This window comes from Ursus americanus, chromosome 28 (assembly GCF_024610735.1).
Source record: "Ursus americanus isolate L20-20 chromosome 28, mUrsAme1.1.p, whole genome shotgun sequence".
Taxonomy (NCBI): Eukaryota; Metazoa; Chordata; class Mammalia; order Carnivora; family Ursidae; genus Ursus; species Ursus americanus.
In genome coordinates this window covers 8,645,650-8,669,499 of record NC_142154.1, presented here as the reverse complement: position 1 = coordinate 8,669,499, position 23,850 = coordinate 8,645,650, and the positions used below count along the sequence as shown (strand labels likewise).

Sequence of the window (23,850 nt, the reverse complement as noted above, 5' to 3'; positions counted from 1 at the left end):
GCAACCACCGCCCCCACACTGTGTGACCCAGAGAACATCAGATCCCCCCCCTATCCCCAAGCTTTCGGATTTCCCTGCAGCCGTTGCTTTTTTGTTTGTTTGTTTGTTTTTGAGAAGGGGATGACGGCCTCCCAGTTGTGCTTGAGTGAGGTATTGGGCCGTGGAGGGAGCTGGAGGCCTAGGCGCCATGTAAGGGGCTACTGCGGGCACAGTCTGGGTGGTAGGAGAGAGGACCGGATTGGATCATGGGTGGCAGGAGTCGAGTTGAAACCAGGGAGCTCAGGGTTCTGGTCCTGTGATTTTTATAGTGATGTGCTGCTGCATGCCCTAGGGGCAGAGAACAGCCAGGAGCGAAGAGGCGCACGCTCCCCGCCTTCCTCCAGCGCCCCCTTCAGGCCAGGAGGCGTACTGCAGCATGAGCCTGTTGGCGTGTGATGTTTGCAGCACTTTGCAGGTGCGTTTCCCCTCAGTCCGCACTGCTTGTCTGTTCAGGCCAGAAGCAGGCGACGCCACCGACAGACTGGTGTCTCACATATCAATGGACGGGGAAAGGCAGTGGGAAAGGTCTCAGTTTCTCCTTCCTGGTGAAAGCCTGGCTTTCTTCTTCAAGTGTCATCTGATGAGTTGACAGTGGAAAGACAGTCAAACCAGGAGGGTTTTCTGCAGGGACCCGGAAGGGACAGTGACTTGTCTGGGGGCTTAGCAAGTACTTCTTTCTCTACGGAGGTCTAGACTCAACCTAAAACTCTGGATGGGTAGGAAAACTGGAAAAATTTAGATTTAGGCTAAGATGATCATTCCTAAGGGCTTTCTTGCAGAGATGCCACAAACAAATAACCAAAAGGAGAGTGAGGGGGAAAGCTCAGTGTGACATACCCCTCCACTTTTGCAGAACCTGCCACGATGAATGTCCCACGTGGTGGAGGTCACACATTCTGATCCCTGCCCTTCTTTTTTATAATTTCCTACTGCTCTCCCTCAGTTTTTTCACCTGGCTTTAGCTACAGACTTTTTGTAATTTGTACTCACCAACTCTGGGCTTTTCCACTTGCTGTGCTCTCAAATTTCTGGAATTTTCTGCCACCAGAGCTCTGTTTCCTGATTCTTTCCTATCATTCAGTTCAGCACTACTACCCTCTCCTCAAAGGGTCTTTCCTGACCACCCAATCTAGAGTAGTTGTCTCCTAGTCACTCTACCATTGCTGTTTGAAAATCATTTTTAAGATTTATTTATTTATTTTAGAGAGAGACAGAGAGAGCAAGCAAGAGTGTGCATGTGAGTTGGGGGAAGAGGGCAGAGGGAGAGAGCATTTCAACTAGACTTGCCGCTGAGCGTGGAGCCCAACACGGGACTCCATCCTAGGACCCTGTGATCAAGTATCGCAGAGATGTGATCAAGACCTGAGCCAAAACCAAGAGTCAGTCGCTTAACTGACTGAGCCCACCCTGGCACCCCATCTATCATTACTGTTTTATTAGCATTGTAGCACTTGTCACTCTCTGAAATTACCTATTTTTTTCTTTTCGTGTGTGCCTACTTGGTCCTGTGGCTCTCCAGTGCCCCGCTCCCCATGGGAAACAAGCCCCTTAACAGCAGAGGCATGGTCTATCTCATCTCTTGCTGTGGGACCCCTGTGCCTACGATAGTGCCTGGCCCATGCTAGCACATAGTAGTTGCTAAGTGTTTGTCGAATGAACGAATGGTGGTGCCTTAGGTTTTGGGTGAATGAGCATGCTTTTAGTTGACAGTTTCCTGTGAACCTCACCACCACAGGATCTGGCTTTCAGGACAGAGTGCCTCTGCCTGTTTGCGTATGCACGGCAAACCTCTCAAACGATCACCCCTTGCTGGGAGCGAACTCATTTCAGAGAGTTCTCAAACTAACAATGTTGAAAAATTAATCATAGTTCCTCAAATCTAAGATGCCGTGGACTATAAGATGCACCACTTTTTATGTGCCGTGGAATGAGAAAATACTGCCAGTTATAATTGAAACACCGCCATGGGTAAGAAGCACTTAATTTTGGAAATGCTCACATGTGAAAAAACGTAGCCTTAGAATGGATACAACACAAGATGAGACGGCTCCGTTGTGTGGGATGCCGAGTGCTGACCTGGAGGAGTTCGGTGTCGGGATTACGTGTGTGACGGTGGGCCCTCCTCCTCTAGCAATACAGCCTGACGCCCTTCCTTAGACACGGTTCCGCCAAGGGCCAGCGGGAGAGGCCCAGTGGAATCCGAGGCTTTCCTCAGAGTGGAGGAATGCCTATGGTTTGTGAATGTCTCTGTGGAGAGGTATTCGAAGGAACTGGTGATTAAAGCACAAAAGCAGTGGAAGACTCTAGATTGAAAACTGCTGGGAAGGACGGTCTCTAACACTTTCTATTTCTGGGGCTTAGGAAAAGCCTCTTTCATTTTTTTAAAGGTGGTCAGCGGGCAAACAAGCTTCGCTCGGAACTAAAATTTACTCGACAGTCAAGTTTCCTGAAATGCAGCTGTTCTACAAAGAGAAAAAAATATATATACCTGTATGTTAGTTCAATATCATTATTCGGGCTAATGATAATTGAGCAGAACGTCCATGACCAATGACGTTAAGATTAGTTATATCTCAGTCCACGTATTGTGGCTCCTGCCTTGAGAGGGAGCCACTGCTGTGGCTGCCAGGGGAGGGGCCTGGAGAGCTGCCTCGGTCTCTCCTGGTCAATGGGACCACGCTCATGTCCGGGCCTGATTTTGGGGCTGGCCTCTCGGAGTCACTGGCTGAGTGACAGGAAGACGCCCAAACATCTTCTCCCGTGACCTGAAGAACAATGGGCCACTTCCTGGGGCCTTTAAAATCTTGTCAAGTGTCCTATTAAAAATCAACTCTCTCCCTAATTTTGGGGCCTGGGAGGGAACAGAGAAGGTGGGGGAAAAGGTTGAGTGGAGGGGCTGAGCCAAGGTAACATCGGCCGGAAGCCACTCCCTTCAAGTCCCTCAGGGTTCAGGTGTTCAAATGGCTTTATCTCCAGTAGCCTTTCAGAAACCTTCCCCAAGAAGCTGGTTGTTCTGGTGATGGTTAAAGAGCTTCTTCTGGGCGCAAAAAAGTGTAAACTATCATTACTTCATCATCAAAAGCTTTGGGAATAACAGTCTGGATTGTAAGCTTTGGAGGCAGATGGGGAGTCCCATCGGAATCGTGGAGAGGTCATTTGTAAGCTCTAAGGGCTTCAGTAAGTGGTCTGACTTCTCTCAGCCTCTGCACCTTCTTCTGTAAAAGGAGGAAAATAATGCTTATCTCAAAGTATTTTCATGAGATAAATGAGATAATCATTTAAAATGATTAGCCCAGTACTGAGCACATAGAAAACATTCCGTAAATAAATACTCCGTAATTGTAACTGGTGTTATAACGGCAAAGTAGGCAGCTCGCTGTTCATATAATATGATTTATAAGTCTTGGTAAAAGCCTGCTTTGTCCAGAAATATTTTCTAAATTGACTCCCTGAAAAGACCACAAAAGTAATGTGTTGCAAAGGCAAGTGTATTGGTCGTCAGTATCTCGAGTTTTAATAATGTCTCCAAACGTGGAGTTCTCAGGTGGTTATTACAGCATGGGAGTGCTGTATTCAAAGTGGGTCTTTCAATGTGGGTTCCTGACGGAGATCAGGCAGTGTTTGCGATGTCATTGATCAGGGTTGGGGGACACAGTGCAGAGAGGGTTTGGAAGCAAACCTTGATGAGTATATGGGAGTTTGGTCAGCCCAGTTGAGTGGTCTTCTGCTCTGAGAAGGGGCCACTATCCTGAAAAGGACTAGCTGAATTGTCAGTAGTTTGTATGAATGGATTTTCATGAAGTTCCTGAAAGAAGCGATAAGGTCACTTAATTTCCCTGGGCAAGAATTTCTTGAGATGGTAATGTCAGAGTCTGCTGTGTGGATGAAAGATGATTTTTATTCTCAAGAGTGATGGGAACCTGGAATCCTTGTGTTTATTCTTACTCATCTATGACTTATCCAAGGCAAGGGTGGGCTACTAACCACTTGTCAGCAACCAACTCACCTTTTTCAACCATTATCAATCAAGAGGATCTTAGAACACTAACCAGTCCTCTAGAAAAATGTTGGTGTGAGGCGACCCAACTGAGGTAACTTTTGCTAGAGAGGGGAGCAATAAAGATCTATAGTATGGGCTTTTCTGGATGGACACCTGAGATAAAGTGAGGTATGACCCTCAGGATGTCTGTATCGGGATATCTAAGGACAGATGGGCAACAATGAAAGCTGGTGCATATTTTGGAGTGAGAAATCATTACGTGGAGATTGAAGAAACTTGATGAATTTTACTGATTAAGGAACTTTTTCCTTGGGCAATTATCACTGGTAAGAAGTGTGTGAAGTTTAATGTCATCCTTATGGGGGGGGGCTTATCATTTACTGAGCACGTGCTCTGTGCCAGGTGTTACGCCATGCATTCATTCCCTATCATAGACTTGTAAGGCTGATGTTGTAATTAATCTTTTTTTCATTTTGCTTTAGTCTTTGCAGATGATAGAAATCTAGTTCGGGCTGGCTCATCAGCTTAACGAAGGTTACACAGCTAGTAACTGGTAGAGCCCAAATTCACATCATCAGCAAGGTGACCCCGGAGCTCCAGTTCTTGAATGAGGCTGCCAAAGAGAATATGTTCATATTCTGAGCCTTTGGCATTTTGTTGTCTGTAACAATAGAGGGAAAGTTGGAATAATAAATGGATTTTGCTTATCATGTTGATAATGACAACCGTAATAGGCAACACGTATTAAATGCTGATTATGCACCAGGCATCGAGCTAGCAATGTTATATGTATTATCTCATTTAATTTTCTCAACTGCCGAGGAAGGGATATTATTAGGTTTGTCATTCAGGTAAAGACTTAGTGATACAACTGTGAACTGACATGTCCAAGGCCACACAGCTAGAAAGTGGTGGAGCTCCTGGCCAGGTCCAGGGAGTCCCAAAGACACCTGACAGCAGGCCCAGCAAGGCCATACAGGGTGCATGAGTGACTACAGGAAAGATGAGTTTAGAGATCTGCACTAATTTGTCTGGCGCATTGGAGAGCTGTGGCTGTTCATTTGTTTGGCTCATTGCTCTGCTGCAGGTGCCCATCGGCTGCTGTGAAGTCATCACTTCAACCTCAACGGGCTGATGAAATCCCCAGATACGGGAAATGCAGAGCAGAGATGAAATATCCTTTGGTTTTGCCAAAGGGCAGTGGCAGAGGAGTGGGCTGCTGGCAGGTGTAATAATTTGGGTCACGGAGCATTTCTCCACCAGCCCTGGGGCTGAATATTCCCCAGGAGAAATTCCATCTTTGAGTCTTGAAGGTGTCTAGACTTTCCTCTTTAAAAGACAAACATCTTTATAGAGATGATCAGGATCTCAAATGCCTTCAGGGGGTAGTAGGCAGGTAATTCACTTTTTTTTTTTATTTCACTTTTGAAGAGGAGGGGATAAGGCTGAAAAAGGTGAGTTGGTTGCTATGGCAACCTCTGGACCATTGGCCCTGTCTACAGCCATTTACAACATGGCAAGACCAACAGTCAAAAGGTAACATTTTTACCCCTCCTGATTAGCAGAGTACATCGTAGAGTATGTGGGGGAATAAGAACGTCAGAAAAGCCTAAATCAAATCTAAAAATAAAGCAAATAGAATCCTCACTCTCTTCCTCCCCTTTAGTATTAGTGCTGTCTGGGCATAGTCCCTTCTAGTTATTTATTATTTTCTTTTTACCTGAATGTAAAAATCTGCTGCATCAATGGGGTCTGCACTAAAGAGAAACGACGACAACAACAACATGTGAACCTCAGAGAAGAAATACCTGTGGTGAAAATAAGGATTCACTAGGTCACATTGCAGACTGATAATTAGCTACTAAGAAGACCTCACTTGGGAGGATATGATCTGGAGAGGCAGAGGTGGTAGAATGTAAGCAGATGAATTGGACAGAAGGTCAAGGTTGAGTCTGTGGATTTGCCAAAGGAAAACTGACCAGGGATGACATTCCGCAGGAAGGAGACAGGGCACTGAGTGTGCCTTGAGATGCAGTTGGGAGTGCGGAGTGAGATGTTAAACTCAGAACACCTCTCTGTCCATCCTACCCCCATCCTCCTACTAGTTCAGATAAACCAATCTACTTGGGAAATTAAAAATGAAATTAAGGAGCAGGAATTTTTTCCCAAGAAAACCTTAGGAGGAATCCCTTTATATAAAAACAGACTTAAATGCAGCTGATCTGTTTTGAAAGGGGTTGGGGGACCTGGGGCCCTTTCTTGCCCCAAATCTCGAGTTCACTCGAAACATTTTCTCCTGGCTATTTGGCCACCCTCGGAGAAGTGTTGTTTCGCTCTCAGTCTTGTAGAACTCCTGCACGGCGCTGATCTCAGTGACCCTCATTTCATTCTTTGGCTCTTCTCCACATTTGCTGTTTCTCAGTTTGCTGAATCTCCTCTTGTCAGGTTTCAGATGCCTATTGACTTTTGCAAAATTCTGCAAGCCATTCTCAGAGAAAGATCGACTGATGTTGGGTCGGCGGGGAAGGCGGTGTAGCCATTTTAGATGTTAGTAAACATGGCAGCTTGTTGCGGATTAACAGGAAATCATGAATAAAATCATTAGGATTTGATAAGGGATTTTTCTCTGAGACAATTAAAGATTTTTTTCCATTACCCCTGCTCTCCCACCCCCCAAAAGAGTAGGGGATGAAGGTCATTAAGATAACACACTGTTAGTCTCCTATCCTTAAAATAGATAAAAGACAAAAGTCCTTAACCTCTCCCTGCCCACAGGGCCTCTGTGCACTGTTTTTTTGCCATTCTGTCATCTTTCCAGCAGATGATACTCTAATACCTCCTACTTAATCCCCAATTTTCTTTTAAACATCAGATATTGGATAGGCAGGAACCTCATTTAAGCAGTAAAGAACTCTGGCGCTTTGTGGCTGGGACTAGCCAAGGAGAGAAATATTTTTGATGCAAAAGAATAATTCAGTAAAGGAGGTAATGAAGGAGATTTAAACCTTCCACAAACACATCAGTGGGCAAATAAAGCTCATCACTCTCCGTTCAGGGTCATGGCTGAATGAAACGTAAAAGTGAAAAAAAAAAAAAAAACAAACCCAACTGTACAAATGGGTCAAAAATCTCAGTGGGGCTCAGCCAAGCCTGACAATTTAGAATTTGACAAACCTGCAGGAAAAAAAAAATTCTTTTAATAGGAGAAAACCCCTCCGGACTAAAGCACTGAATTTTTATGTTATTTTTTCACTTATGTGCACTTACATGGTCTTAGGGAAAAAATCTGACTTTGAGCTGAAATTTTGCTTCTCCAGTTACAGCTCAGGGGATCTCTTGCACATACATACTCAGCCAGAGGCCTATATTGTCTCATAAGCCAACTTGAACGGTTTGGGTAATGGAGGAGTGCAGGAGTGAGAGCAGAGCTGCAAGATTTGGGCATCTGTGCTTAGAGTCAGCTGGTTACAGCCCTGTGGTGCACCTTGCCTGCAGGAACAGAGGTGACCAGCCACCTGCGGGAGAGATCCGGGTTCAGGCACATTTGTCCTCCAAGCCAGTAGCCGGACCGAGGGGGTTAAGCTGAAAAGGAGCATATGTTAAGTGCTGAGAGGTATTTTGGACTTCCTTCCCTCTGTGTCCTCAAAGAGAATTTAAAGCAAGTCTTGGAAAATCAGGACACCATGCACTTATCCCATAGGATGTGTGTCTCATGGGAGGTCTCTACAGGGATCTTTCAGTTACCAAGGAAAAATTGCAGTGCTGAAGATGTGCAGGAGCCATGAAAGCCCTGTTATGTTTCCCATCAGATGGAAGAGAGCCCCATGCTGCATCCCCGCTGGGTAGACTTCCAATCGCCATTCGAGCATTGTCATTGCCTGGTTATCCACTACCACAAAGAATCCATCCTCTTGTTGGGTAGCCTTGACTAGGAGGAGTTCCTTTCTCGGGCTGAGCCAGACCTTGATTATCCAGAAGCTGGCTTCCATGTTCTCTAGGAAAAACACGCAACACATCTGTGACTTGCCACTCCCTTTCAGCCATCATGTCTCATTCAGTGTCTCCTTCCCAAACGAAGTCTTGTAATTTACTCAGCCCAGTGACTATACCCTAAGACCGCTGAGATTTAGCAAAGAAGAATGGAAATCTGGTAGAAATGTCTCTGTCTCTCTCTCATTCATTCTTTCACCCCCCAGCACTATTAAAATTTTTTCTGGACTTTTTAAGAACAAGTTACAGACATTCACATACTCCAGTTGTGAATTTCCTAATCATAAGGATTTTCTCTTATATAAGCACAGTTTACCAAAATTTAATATACATCAATAAAATACTATTAGTTAATTTATAGGCCTTATTCAAATTTTACCGACTGTTTCACTAATGCCTTTTATAGCAAAGGACAAAAATTGCTTTCTGGCCCAGGATCTGAATTACAATTCTGTATTGCTCTTACATGTTATATAAATCCTTTAGCTCCCTCCCCTCCCCTCTTCTCTCCTTCCCTTCCTTTTTTTTTTTTTTTCCTTTCATGACCTTGACATTTTTGATGAACGTCAATCAGATGATTGGTAGCATGCCCCTCATTTGGGTTTACTGATTTTCCTCATGGTTAAATTCAGGCTGTGCATTTTGGGCATGGAGACCATCGGAGTGATGCTGTGTGCCTCTTAGTGCAACACACATGGTGATGTTCACTTTGGTCACTGGATTAAGGTGGCATCTGCCAGTTTTCTCCAATGGAACGTTATTATTAGTCCCTTGATCATAAGTTTCTTGAGGGAGGTACACCGGACGTCCTCAGGCAGGTGCGGCCGGGAGAGCCCATGATTGACATCCCCTTCTTCCATTGGTTTCAGAGTCCAACAGCCGCAGGGCTGTGAACAGAGGCTACGTCACCAGCTTGCTCAGGCTGCACCAGGACTGGCACCACCATGACAGCACCAATACCTACGTGCTGACCCGCCGGGCGCTCCTGCTCTGCCTCAAGCACGTTGCCAACCTCCGGTCTGGCAGGGAGGCCTTCCTGGCAGCCCAGGGCATGGAGATCCTCTTCAGCACCAGCCAGGTAATTAACCCTGGGGTTGCCTCTGCAGGTGAATGACGCCTGGACGGTTCCTGATGAGCAGAGCTGTGAGAACCTCGGTACATTTCTTGCTGCCTGCTATGGGCAGAGGTTCTGGATCCAAACCCTCATTCATTTGTTCACCCATGCACTGACGGAGTCATTCATTTTTTCAATTATGTGTTTATTGGCTACACACTGGGTGGTGTGGTGGTTAAGAGTGTTCACATCCCAGCCCTAGCACTTACACTTGTGAAAAACTTTGACACCCTTTGGTCTCAAGTTTCTTGTTTTTTGAAAAGAGGGAAATAATAAAACCTAGCTTGTAGCATGGCCTCAATACGTTGACGTAGAGATGTCTTGTATTTAATGGAGCGCTTGCCATGACTTGGCTGCTTTATGAGTGTGAGCAGTTACTGGAATAGTTAGCACTGTGGAATCTGGAGGTGAATAGGACAGGCAAGACCCCGAAATTGTGGGGCAAATATTGTAGCAGGAGCGTCAGACATGAAGGAAGCAAAGAATTCAACAAGGAAGGTCATTTCCTATTGTTTGTTCCCTGACATCAATCAAGTCAGGCCTTCCATGGTCACTCCTGCAGGTGGAGTGAGAACATGTCCTGCTGGAGAGGTCGAGTCTTCTCTGAGCAGGTGACGCCTAAGCTGAGACCTGAATTACTGAAAAAAACCAGTCGTGCCAAGTTCAAGAGGAACAGCATCCCAGGCAAAAGGGAGCATCTGCAAGGGCTGTTACTTCTTGATACCCCAGTGGGATATATAGTCTCCGGTTTCCTGGATTTCAACCCTAACAGCAAATTCCTTAATTGCACTTGATTAGGACTAATTTAAACACCATAGTGCAAGGCTGTGTACACTCTGTGGAGGAGGTGAAGGCTTCCCAGATATCCGTCATCTGCTCACTCCCCTTCTCCCCGCTGTCTTCACATTAGCTCATCTTCTCTGCACCCCCTTCCACAGTCTCCTTGCTCCTCTTGGGACACCCTTTACCTTTTCTCTACCTGCGTATATCCAAGGCAATGAAGCGGTCAACAAGAGTGCTGTCTTCCAGCCATGCTGTCCATAGACCTTTCCTATGGAAACAGCATCCCCGTCCCCCCTGCATCTGAACAATAACATCGTACTGGGCTGCAAACCAACATCTGATTTTCTGTCTGCTGTCACCCGTGGGTTTCTCTCCATCAGCCCAGCTTTCAGAGCCTCTCCGTCATCAATGAGCTGCACTGAACGTTCTGTTTCTCTGGATGAAGCAGTGCTTGGAATTTCTCCAAGCGTCACCATACTTTGTAAGCTTGTGTCCCCCAAAATCTCAAGTGAAACACCCCCCCCCAACTGCTGATGTCTAGCAGCCCCCCACGCCAGCTCGTGCGCTCCAGCCAGTTCCTCTGCCTTTTTGGACTGTTTCTCTGCTCTGTGTTAGGAAGAATTAGGAGGGCAAGAAAAGGGAAGAAGACAGTGACCCCAGGAGTATATATCTGTGAGAGGAAGAGGGTGGAGAAGTTAGCAAAGTAAAGCACAGACATAAAAGGGCCTATGAGCCTGGAAACAGGATCTGTATAAAATAACTGTCTGTCTGTCTGTCTGTCTGATGTTTGATGTTTCTCCTGGTGCTGTAGACTAATGTCTGTGTCCCCCAAATTCCTTTGCTGAATCCCTGCTGCCCAAAGTGATGGTATGGGGAGGTGGGGCCTTTGGGAGGGGATTGGGTCATGAGGGTGCAGCCCCTATGAATGGGATGTGTGCCCCTGGTAAGAGAGGCCCCAGGGAGCTCCCTGGTCCTTGCTGCAGGTGAGGACGTGGCCATCTGTGAACTAGGAGGCAGGTTCTCCCAGACAGGGAACCCGCTGGTGCCAGAACCTAGACCTCCAGCCTCCAGAAGTGTGAGAAACAAATGGGTGTCCTTTATCAGCCCCTGGGTCTGCGGTGTCCTTATAGAGCCGCCTGAGCAGACTGAGACAGCCACACTCTGCCCTCTGGGCCTTGCTCTTGGGCTGATCTTAATCTGTCACGTTAATCCCTGGAAACCATAATTGCAACTCCAACAGCTTTGAGTGAGTTCTGAGCCTTTCTAGGGCAGAGTCAGAGCCGAGACTGGTACGAGGAATCTCCCTGTAGGAGTCTCCTGGGGCTGCCAGGACAAAGCACTGCGAACTGCAGAGATTCTCCCAGGCCTGGGGCCAGAAGTCCCAAATCAAGGTGCTGGCAGGGCTGTGAGGGGGAACCTGCCCCAGGCTCTCTCGTAGATTCTGCTGGTCACAGCAGTCCTGGTGCCCCTCGGCCTGTAGAAGCATCCCCTCCTCTCTGCCTCCCGTCTTCTCAGGATGTTCTCCCTGTGTGCGTGTCTATGTCCAAATGTCCCTTTTTATAAGGACACCAGTCATATGGGACTAGGGCCCACCCTAATGGCCTCATTTAAATTTTTTTCCCTTTCATCTTTTTTTTTTTTAAGTTTTTATTTCAATTCCAGTTAGTTAACCTACAGTATAATGTTAGTTTCAGGTGTACAATATCGTGATTCCACACTTCCATATGTCCCCCTGGTGCTCATCACGAGTGCACTCCTGAATCCCCATCCTCTATTTCCCCATCCCCCACCCACTTCCCTGCTGGTGACCAGCAGTGTGTTCTCTACAGTTAGGAGTCTGGTTCTGCAAGCAGGATTTGATTTGATTTGATTTGATTTGATTTGATTTGATTTGATTTATTTTATTTTATTTTATTTTATTTTATTTTATTTTATTTTATTTTATATATTTTGAAAGATTATACTTATTTAGAAAGAGAGAGAGAGATTGAGAGAGTGCGGGAGTGGGGGGAGGGCAGAGAGAGAGGGAGAGAGAGAATTTCCAGCAGACTCCACCCTGAGCACGGAGCCCAGTGTGGAGCTCAATGCGGGGGCTCGATTTATGACCCTGAGATCATGACCTGAGTTGAAACCAAGAGTCGGACATAACCGACTGAGCCACCCCTGTGCCCCTGCAAGCAGGATTTTAAAAGCAGTTTTTCAGCAGGTCAGTGAAGACCTCAGCTGTTCAGTAAATGAATTCACAGCAAGCTTCCAGCCTCGAGTTTCTGCTGGGAGTGGCCACAGGATGTGAGCAGAGGCCGAACTGGCCCTGTGTGCCAGGCTGCTGTAGCCTGTGAAGCCTCCAGCACCTGGGCTGGGCACCGTGAGCCCAGCACCTGTAGCTGTAGTGGTTTGAGCTGCCCATCAGTCCTCCCCCACTTCTGCCAGAGGAGGGGCACTATGCAGTCCTTGGATGACCAACTACGGAACCTTGGATCTAGTGATGTCATTTTGGTGGCTGTTTGCAATTTATAATGGTGATGTTGCTGGTGATGCCCACAGTAGCAAAAGATGAGGAAGAAAAAGAATCAGAAGGAGGAGGAGGAGAAGGAAGGGGAAGGAGAGGGGGAAGGGGAGGAAAAAGAGAAGGGAAGAACTTTCTAGACCATGAAAAGAAATTCAGATTTTATTTCTACCAGGTTTGAAGCAGGGGGGTGACCTGATATGATGTATGCTTTTTGTTTTTTTCATTGTGATAAAATTTGTACAATGTAAAGTTGGCCGTCTTGGCCATTTTACAGTGTACGGTTTCGTCGTATGAAGTGCATCAACGCTGTTGTATAACCGATCTCGAGAACTCTTTTCATCTTGCAAAACTGAAACTCTATACCCATTAAACTGATTTATGACCTTAAAGGACCATTCTGGCTGCCATTTGGACAGGAGGGCATCCGAAGGCACAGGAGGAAGGAGGGAGAGGTAGGGGGGAAGGTGGGGGCTTAGCTGGGGCTGAGACACGGACGGCTTTGGCTAGTTGGGAGGAGAACTTAAATCTGGAATTCCTGGACTTTTCCACTGAAGTGTCTCATTTTCTTATTGTGAAGATTATTACTAGGGCTCTGGGCTGAGTAGCAGTGGCCTTCTGGGATCTCCTTTTGCAAGACCCCCCAGTGGATGATTGGTACTTCGGAGAGTACCAAACCCATATCGGCTATGTTTTTTTCCTATATGTTCATGCCCATGATAAAATTTAATTTATTAAATTAGGCGTAGCAAGAGATTACCACTGCAAGCAATAATAAAATAGAACAGTTTTTTTTTTTTTAAAGAGTTTATTTATTTATTTGACAGAGAGAGAGACAGCCAGTGAGAGAGGGAACACAGGCAGGGGGAGTGGGAGAGGAAGAGGCAGGCTTCCAGCGGAGGAGCCTGATGCAGGGCTCGATCCCAGCACTCCAGGATCATACCCTGAGCCGAAGGCAGACGCTTAATGACTGAGCCACCCAGGCGCTCCTAATAGAACAGTTGTAACAATATGCCGTTATAAAAATTGTGGGAATGTGGCCCCTCCCTCTTGAGATATCTTACTGTGCTGTCCTCACCCGTCTTGTGATGATGTGAGATGATAAACTGCGTACGTGATGAGATGAAGTGAGGCATTGGGACGTAGGGTTAGGCTATCGACCTTCTGACGATACTGCAGAAGAAGCATCATCTGCTTCCAGTCTGTGGTTGACCGTGGGTACCTGAAATCTGGGAAAAGCGAAACTGCGGAGAAGGAGGAGCTACTTTGCACTCGCTTGCCCATGTCTCACGGAAATAGTGTATTTATTATTCCAAAGCTAATTCAGAGGCGTTCACTGTGAATTGAATATGTTAAGCACTGTCATATTTCATCATCTTTTCCAGGTAGCAGATATATTATTGGAAGTGATGGGAAAAGTGAGCCAGAAATTTTCACCTGTACCCCCCATTCTGAGACAGTTGTTCACAGGGATGCTATTTCTTGGGGTCTTCTCATCTTTGATGCACAGCACAGGTGCCAACCCTGCGATAGCAGGAGGCTGAGAGTGAGGCCCCCTTAAATTTTGCATCTTGAGTGCCTCCCGTGCTCCACCTCCCGGCCTCCTGCAATACCGGTCCATCAATACTAGGGAAACCTTGGCAGGTGGGTCTAGGCATTTCTATGGCTTTGGAAGCAAGGATTATTTTAAAATTCATTAATGTTTTCCTTGGATTGTGTCTACTACACTGTTTCCTACCAACCTAATTGAGGCAGTAATTCACTATAACCCTTGGTTTCCGTTGATTTTAATATCCTCTCTATTATCCAAATTCACAGTGTGTCCCAAGCTATCAGGGCAGGTGAACTTGCCTCCATCCTTCCTCTCACTTTGCACCTGCACCATCCCATGCAAAGTAAAACACAGGATTGTTGTCACATTTATCAATAACAATACCAGTGATAATCACAGACACAACTGGCTTCCAAAATGCTGGTAATTTTGACAGTCCCCTGGCTTGTCCTTGGCTCTGTGCCTCCTGGGAATGAAGCTCAGAACCTGACCTGTGATGAGCCATCTACCCTCCCTCACTCCCTCTCCCATGCTCAGTTCTCGCTTTTTCCAATACTAATACTTTTCACGAAGCACTAGAAATCATTTGACCATCTCAGGGATGAGGTTGCCTTGACTGACTCATTTTCCATGGAGAGTATTTCCTGCTGTGGGTTCAGGACACCTGATGGGTATCATCTGAGCCCACAGAAGGGGAAATAGCATTCTCGGTTGTGTTAAAGCGTTCCTGGTTTGAACGCTGGGCTTACTGCCTTTGGAATCATTTGTATAGTTTGAATTCATGGCTAAAAGTTTAAGTTTTTTCTCCATGTTTTTTTTATGTGGAGCTGCCTGTAATGTGGGCCTGGAGATACCCGAGCATGGCGTCATCACGGTCCCTCTGCCCTGTGACAGGTGCTCAGCATCCTGCATATCTACTACTATGACTTGCTGGCCTTAGAGCTCGCTTGGATCCCCTTAGGAATATCAGATCGGAAGCTCACACTTGTCTACTTTCTGTACGAAGTCAGTAGACAAAGCATTTACTAAGAGTCTGAAGAAAATGGCCTAGCTTTTGCCAAAGAGTTACCGACTTACTTCCAACACTCTCTCTCAATTTAGTAAACTTGTTTTTGCATTTTTCAAAGTGTCTGAAAAGAAGGGTCTTGTCAGGTTCCATCAGTATCAAAATGTTACATCTGCAAACCCAATTTTCCTTTGCTTTGGGTAGGTATCAGGAGGGATCAACACTGTGGGCTCTGAGAACAGGCATGTTATTTAATTTAGGTACTTGGGATTCACTTAGTCTTTTTTTCTGATTTCATATTTTATCTTTTTCCTTTATGGTTTTCTATTTAGATAATAGCTGAAAGAGAAAAGTAAGACTTCCATCAATTTGGCTACTCATTCTCTAGGCAATAATTCACAATGACGCTTCTTGGATGGCTGAAGGAATATGCTCCCCTCCTCTTCCCCTGGCTATCCTGGACAATGTCTTCCCTTAGCCACAGTGTCGCCTGAAAGACTTATAAGTCTCTTTTCAGACTAAATTCCTTCCAATTACATATGAGCTGTGAAAAAGAAATAAAAAACTCTGGGCCAAAGCAGATTGTACATTAGACACAATTTGCCATTGGAATGTTCCAAGTAGACATTCTACATTAAGGATGTTTACTGTGCGTGTGTGTAATTAATTACCTGAACTACTGATCCAACAAGGACACTCTGCGTAAGATGTCAGCGTCTGATAGGGTCTTCTCTTTGTTCAGAACCGCCTGGATGACAAAAACTTGGAGCCTGTCATCTCCATCGTAATTCAGATCCTTAGGCAGTGTTACCCAAAGAGCCCGCTTCCCTTGGTCACAGCCAGCAGCGCTTATGCCTTTCCGGTCCCTGGGAGCATCCCCTCTGAACCTCCGTGCGTTCTGACTGAAGGTAAAGTCAGTAGGTAATGATGAGCTTTATGGTGAGTTTTGCATGTTGGCAGTATACAGAGGAATGTGGATGGGAGTAGAATCAGTCCTTTTACAGGCTATCCATAAATGTCCACAAAGCTCATTAGAGAAATGTATGAAAACGCAAGCTTTTTGTAGAATGAACAGATACTAAGCTCACTTATTTTGTTCTTAATTATTAACTGTTGCCACTTTGCCCGGTGGCTATTGAATGCCTGTACAGTCGTCTCAGCTAATTTAAAAAAAGAAATGTATTCACAGTCCCATGATTGAGGCTCTCTACTGTCCTGACTCGTTCTGGAATTACTTTGCCTTAAGGATGAACTTGAAGTAAAGCTTTGGCTATTTACAACCCCATGCTAGCCTATTAAATGCTGGAAGTATGATTATTTAATGTCTGTGAAGGTTTTGGTGTTAGAAGATTCTAATGCCGTTCAACCCTGCCCTCCTTTCACGGAACAGATTTTCCATTGGTATCATCTTGCCACAGTGGCACTGGATGCCTTCTGTGGTCTTTTGTTGTAAATAAGTCCCTTCTTATCAAAATTAGGGAGTCAGTGAAGGGGCTGAATTATAGTGAATTTTGCCTGTATGTGATCTCTAAACTTTGGCAATGTTGTTTGCATACATAGTTGTAAATTGGGTGGGGCGACCCAGAATGGTATTCATGTGTCATTTTGTTCTGCACTCATTCCGCCTTCGATGTGGGGCAATTTAGACTTCACGGTATAGCGCTCCCTGTGCCTCTGTGTATATGATTTGCATGTACCAATAAGTGTCGGAGTGTGTTGGGATATGGTGCCCTTGAGAATGAGCCCCTTATTTATGAGAAAAAGGAGTATTAGCCACTGTGTGGTGAGAATCCAATTCCAAGGCACAGGGGAAACCTCATCCATCTTATCTCTTTTTCTCCACATAGAGGATTTTGAAGACGATGCCGATGAAGAAGTGGATAAAGATTCAGACTCTGAAGATATGAAAGAGCAAGTGGGTACATCAGCCCTCGCTTCCAGGGGTCTCCACATTCACAGCTTCCAGAGGCAAATACTGCTCTCTGTCCAGCTAAGCCCAGTGTAAACTGTCAGGACACACTTTTGTACTTCCATGCCAGTGCCTGGCACACAGTGGTGCTCAATAAGTGATCACTACGATTGTTGATTGCCATCCCGGGAGGTCCCGACCAATGTCTCATTGTAAAGTCAGAGGCCGTCCATTACCCAGGCACTAACATTCTGTCTGGATGAGCTTTTTGATAGACCCTTCAGGTTGGTATATGTAATTAGTGCGGATGACATTCACGCAAAGCAACCATGGAAATATTTCCTAGGAAACTTTTTCTGGTAGATCTCTTGGGTCTCCACAAGTCACTCTCCTTGTCTACCCACTCTGCTCAGGACTCCTGTGAGTACGCTTCCATTTACCTCCCAGTCTATGGGAACTGGACCATGCTATACATGCTGGTCAGCAGGGGAGCGGTGCCCTTTGGTCTCCATCCCATAAGGACCCGTGATATATAGAGCAGAGGTTAGCAAACGTTCTGTAAAAGATCAGACTGTAATTAGTTTAGGCTTTGTGGACCTATAGTTTCTCTCACAATTGCTCAGCTTCTGACAATAGGTCAATGGTAGGGCGTGGCTGTGTTCCAGTAATACTTTTTTTTTTTTTTTAAAGATTTTATTTATTTATTTGACAGAGATAGAGACAGCCAGCGAGAGAGGGAACACAAGCAGGGGGAGTGGGAGAGGAAGAAGCAGGCTCATAGCGGAGGAGCCTGACGTGGGGCTCGATCCCATAACGCCGGGATCATGCCCTGAGCCGAAGGCAGACGCTTAACCGCTGTGCCACCCAGGCGCCCCCCAGTAATACTTTTCTTGACAAGAAACAGGCGATGGGACATAGTTTACTGACTGCAGTTCTGGAAAAGGACTGTTGTCATTTTAACTGGATAATTCTGTGCATTGTGGGATGTTTAGCAGCATCTCTGGCTTCTCCTCACTAGATCCTGGTAGCGCCTACCCTTCCTTCCCCCCTCTTCCGCAAGTCATGAACCAAAAATGTCTCCAGGAATTGCCAAGTGTCATTTAGTGGGGGGATCAATATCACTGCTCCAGAATAATGATCACGTATCTCTGAGTTATAAATCTGCTTCTGTTTCTGTTGGTGGAGACAGACATGGACCAGCTCCTTCAAATTATAGCCCCTTAACTTTGTCATCTGCAAAATAAGATGAGAAGTAAATGCTACTTTTTATAACATTCCTGGAAATGAAACCTGAACTTAAAAAACTCTATCATCTGTCTATTTATTTACCTATCATCGTCCATCCTTCCACCCACCCCCTTTTCCTTCCCTCCCTCCTTATTTTCTTCCCTTCCCTCCTACCTACCTGCCTATCTAGAGAGAAAGAGACCTCTGAGTTCTCTATCATAAGATGGTAGCCGCAGACTCATAGAGGCTACCGCTCAACCCTCTCAGTCGCTTGGTTAAGACTGCTATTGACCCTCCAGTGTTCTCAGGGTTTTGTTGATAAATAGAATCATTTCGGAAGTCATCAGTAGTAAATGGGATCTTTGCCATGGCTTGGCAGCACAGGCCTATTGAGTACTCACTGAATTATTATATAATTATATATATTATATTATATATGTATTATATATGAATTGTATAATAGCATGCTGTGGTGATCGTTCATCAATGCCACTTTCCCCTACCCTCTTCCTTGTTCTTTGATAACTGGGTGTCTGATGCAGAGTGTCAATGGCCTCCTGTATCTGATGTGCAGGGACAAGCCTCATGCCAGTACCCGACTCATGTTGCACAGGATGGACAGTGTTCAGACGTTCTCCTTTTCCCCCACCGCGCTGCGGATGGTGGTGGGTTGGGGTGGAGTGAAACCCAAACAAATCAACAAATCCAGCTGGGAAAGAAGCACAGGACAAATTGGTGAGGGCCTGGAAACTAGTCATCAAAGCGTTCAAGCCAAAAGGAGAAGATGAGAAGTCAGTGTGTGAGCATGAGTTGTAGAGAAATGGGGCACATCAGAATCAGGGCTTGATTCTGGGGTGTTGCAAAAGAGCAAGGGAAGCGGCCCTCCAGCAGACCGATTTTCCTTCGTGAACCCAGAAGCATTTGCTGCAAGAAATGTGGGCAAGAAGCCAGGAATATTTGTTTCTGGTCATAGATCCGACCCAGGCCGTTAACTGATGACCTTTTCATTTGAAAAGTTTTAGTTAATAATTGGGCTCAGCTGTTTAGAAAGAATGATTAAAAGGAACTTTTGTCTTTTGAAAGGGGTCTTGAGAATGGAAAGTTGGGTGCCTTTCTTTGAAAACTCAGTGTCAACATAAGAGAAGAGAAACTTAACAAGAAGTACAGACCAGATGTTGGTTATGTTTCTTTTTTAAAAAAAAATATATATTTTTTTCTTCGTTAACACAACTGTTAGATTTGGACAAACTTTGAAGAAGAGGAGGATAAACAGTGAATTCAAGCTCTCCTCTCCTTTGCTCCTTCTTCCTTCCTTTTTAGTTTTTTGTTTCTTGCAGGTACTTTCTTGGCCATGATCCATGTGGGACGCACCAGGCTAAGTTCCTGGGGATGGTAATATGATACAAAAGCAAACAAGACATAGATGTTTATCTTCAAACAGTTTGCATTCTAGTGAACTTGGAGATTGTCCCTACCCTAGTTCAAATCACCATCTTCGAAAGGATGGTGAGCTCAAGTGTAGGGCCGGGGAAAGTCAATAATATCGGAAGGGTCCAATCTGAGGACAAAGGGCCAGAAAGCATGATCTGGATTAGATGGGTCCCAGAATCCTAAATGATGTAGCCTGTCTGGGTTGCTGTGAGGACACAGAAGCAGGCCCATCCCTGAATAAGTATAAATGTGATTTATAAGCAATACAGAAGGAGGAGAGAACCCACCTGAGTGCCTGGAGATTCAGAGACTGAAATATGAAACTCTGGGGACCAGAGATGGTCTCTGTTACAACTACTGCACTTCACTATTATACCGAGAACCCAACCACAGATAATATGTAAATGTTGGGTGTGTCTATGTTCCAATAAAACTTGACTTACAAAAGCCGGCAATAGGTTATAGTTGGCCATCTCCTGCTGTAAAGCTCAGTAGGTCACCTAGCCACATGTAGAATGCATTAGGCTGCAGCTCATGGGCTACATAACGCTCCTCACTCTAGATGCACCAAACTTACTTGCTGGTGGGGAGACTCCTCCCAGTCACCTGCCAGATTGGGTTTTCATTGGTGCCGTTCTGGGGCATGGCTGAGGCTGCAGTGAGGAGGGGGGAGGCAAGTAGGAACTGATAGATAAAAGCTGGAAAGGACAAGAATGATGGGATCTCCAGAACCAGACTAAGGAGTTCAGGCCTGGTGTGCACTACATCGGAAAATACCATGAAATCAACCTCACGAGATCAATTTTTCTTTTAATTTAAAGTTTGGAGGAAAATTCCAGAAGAGGGAAAGAATGTTGCATTTTCTTCCCTCCCCCTCCCCCTATCAGTCATATAAACATTTATTGTCCATATTTATTTGACTTAAAAAAGAAAAGTCCAGGCCTTCAGGACTGCTAGGTTTTTCCTGAACTAACCAAATATCCTCCTAATACACCGGGTAGGCTTTTCTCCCCTACTTCATTAGGGAAACTAGGTTCAGGAGAGACATGGAAAGATGAGAAGACCAGACTGGTTGATTACTGGTGTCCTTTCTGTGTAAGACTTTATAACCTTTGGAAAATAGATGTTGGGAGGAGAGTCACCCTTCCCATTAAACTATCTTGAAATGATGATGATCTAGAAATAAAAATAAAGGGTCTGGGATTATTCAGCGCAATGAAGAAAAGACTGGCAGTGAGGGGGTAAAACATAAATGTATAAGGGGGTAAAGTGCAGCTGGCAGTGACAGACCGTTCCCCAGGTCTGGAAGGCCTTGCCTAGTACCTCCTTCTTGAATGCTGACTCCCGCCATCTTCCTCCTGTTCTCTGTGCTGCAACCATCTTCTTTCTGGAAGACAACATTAGGTGTTCTGGTGATTTCTTCCCCACTGTTCTAGTTAAAATGTCACCTCCTCCACAAGGCGGTCTCAGCTCATGCAATCTAAGGATTTTATTTATTTGAGAGAGAGCGATCATGAGCAGGGGCGGGGGTAGAGGGAGAATCAGACTCCCTGCAGAGCGGGGAGACCAATGCAAGACTCAATTCCAGGTCCCTGGGATCATGACCTGAGCAAAGGCAGATGGTTAACTGACTGAGCCACCCAGGTGCCCATCAGCTCACCCAATTTGAACAGCTTCCCACACTCCCTGCCTCCAAAGACAGTCCCACTGCCCCCTTCACTATATCCGTGGCATTTATCACCATTGGAAATGACCTTCTTCATTCGTTTGCTGTCTCCCTTCTCTCACTAGAAGGCAGATTCCACAGGAACATCGACCTTTGTCTGTTCCATTATCACTAACTCTTCAGTACCCAGAATGGTACCTGCTTATAGTAGGTGCTCATTAAACGTTTTCGAGAAGACTGAGGGACTTAAATGCGAAGGGGTAGAAGAATAGGTGCAGTGATTGTAATTCTGTTGATGATGGCGGTGGCGAGATACAGAGTTCTTTCATGTCGTGCTTTACTAGTTTTATATAAATTAGTTATCTACGGTGAGGGCTGATAAATCCTGAGATGGATGCTGAGAAAAGTTGTATACTTTCTTTCTTTTCACTAAAAAAAAAATACAACCTGACATCTTAAATTCTCCTTTGCGTAGGCTAGCACTATAATTTGGAGGCAAGGAAACCATGTCTCAAGATTCTGAAAAATCATACATGTGGTAGCTTATCTTGATGCTTCTCAGGGTGGCTGTCTTGACTGTAATCTATATAATATATGTATTAATTATTAATATATATAATATATAATTTATATGTATAACAATTAATATAATGTCTATTATATTTGGGTATTATATATATATATATATATATATATATTTGGCTATGCCATTGTAGGATGATGACTTGGAAACGGATGTGAACAAGCTGAGTTCCAAACCTGGTCTTGACCGACCCGAAGAGGAGCTGATGCAGTATGAGGCGATGTGTCTTGAGCTCTCCTGCAGCTTCGAGGTAGGGCATATGCCGTGGTTCTGCTCCCCGGTGATACATGATGGGTTCTTTGCAGAACCTGAGAGGCCAAGCAGGAGGTCTCCAGATGGAGAGCATTGCTCATCATTAGCAATCTGCTTCTGGGGTCTTTCTGGGAGAGAAGCAGAAGGCTAAGCAAAATGTGAAAAAGGTGGCTGGGCTGGATGTATGCAGGGCGCCTACAGTCGGACACCTGGCACCGAGATGGAAATCGGATGCCCGTACACATCACCACCTGTTGTCTGGGGGACAAAAGTGCCTTGTCCTCATGTCGTGAAAATGCACTGAAAATTCCTGATGATTTATTGTCCCCTTGCACAGTGGGCAAGTTGTACTAGATGGCTTTCTGAAGGTGGCCAGTCCGATTCCAGGGTTTTTTGTTAGTAGAAACAAATTGAGAATCTTACTCCTGGTGATATAGTGGCTACTTGCTGCTCCCACTACTATTGCTGTTGTCAAGATTTTAGACCTGCCTTTGGATCTGTTATATTCTTATGACTCTTAATATATCATGAATTTGCCCACCTCTAAGGGTACCACCTAATCCCATGGAGAAAGGAGGCAGTATATTCTGTTTTACTCCAGAAAGCCGAAGGGGATCTGTAGGTAAAAATTTCAGGGAAGGGAATTTCAGTTCAGCGTGAGGAAGACTTGTTTAAAAATAATCAGAATGATCCTCAAATGAAAGGCGCTGCCTTGGGGTGTAATGATAACCCTGTAAATAAGTTTGTTCAGCCAGGCTGTAGCTTTTTGGGTGTTCCAGAGGGTATTTGTGTGCTGTATGGAATTGTACTAGACCCACCCAATGCCCCTTCCAAACATGAGTTTCTGCGATTCTACCCTTTATTTGATTCTTGAAGCTTAGCCTTTTCTTGTCTGACCTTGGAAAAAGCTTTCTAATTTACAGGATTTACGCTTAACTCTGTGCCCAGCAACTGAGGACAGGGGTCAAGTTGTATTTTCTACGAGGAAGGAAACACTGACGTATTCTTTTCCTTTTTAAACCTGAAGGAACTCGAGTCTAAACCTGGAGATGATTTGAACTTTGAAGAGACTCCCGATGCCAAGCACTACCACATTCCGACTGTGACCTCCCCAAAGCAGCATTGTTTGACTAAGGACCAAAGCTCCTGGGGGCCAGATAGAAAAGACATGGTCCAGACTTCTCTTCTGAGCATGGTGAAGATGGGGAGGTCCACCATGCATCCAACCTCCAAAAGAGGCCCTGGGATGAATGCATACCAAAACATGCAATCAAATGGTCTTGGGATAGATTCTTCTGGAAAAGATATCCCTGACAGTCAAGCTTTCCTCAAACAGGATGCTTGGGATATAGATGTGATTTCTTGCCCAATGATGAGTGCCTCCTTCTCCAATTCTGCTAGGCCTACAGAAACTGTTGAAGTAATAGATGAGCTTCTGCAGACACATCCCAAGCATATCCCCTTCCATGACCCCTCTCTTTATATGGCCAAAGCCAGAAGAACCAGATCTGTGGCTGACTTCAAGAGGATGGCATTTCCTGACCTCTGGGGTCACTGTCCACCCCCCTCTCCTCAGTCAATGCTGGAGCGCAAATGTGGAGTCCAAAGGTGATGGTGCTGCTGATTTGGAAGCTATAGTTTTTTCTCTTTAATAGGCAGAATGGTTTGTATAGAGAGTTCTGCTATCTTAGGAAAAGTGAGAATCTGTCAGGAGCGTGTTCAAATCCTTTGGGAAGCTTCTGCCAAACACAGAAGCTTGCCTCCCTACCCGAACATGTCAGAGCTAAGTGTG

General features: G+C 45.3%; 1 protein-coding gene across 1 annotated transcript in view; it reads left to right on the top strand.

Moving 5' to 3' along the window:
* The window catches only part of AGBL1 (AGBL carboxypeptidase 1), a 710,086-nt gene that overhangs the window by 140,572 nt on the left and 545,664 nt on the right, over positions 1-23,850 (top strand). Inside the window, exons 7-11 of the mRNA XM_045813133.2 lie at positions 8,899-9,107; positions 15,733-15,898; positions 16,838-16,905; positions 21,940-22,056; positions 23,086-23,666. Coding sequence (XP_045669089.2) covers positions 8,899-9,107; positions 15,733-15,898; positions 16,838-16,905; positions 21,940-22,056; positions 23,086-23,666 — 1,141 coding nt within the window. The remainder of the gene's footprint in view (positions 1-8,898; positions 9,108-15,732; positions 15,899-16,837; positions 16,906-21,939; positions 22,057-23,085; positions 23,667-23,850) is intronic.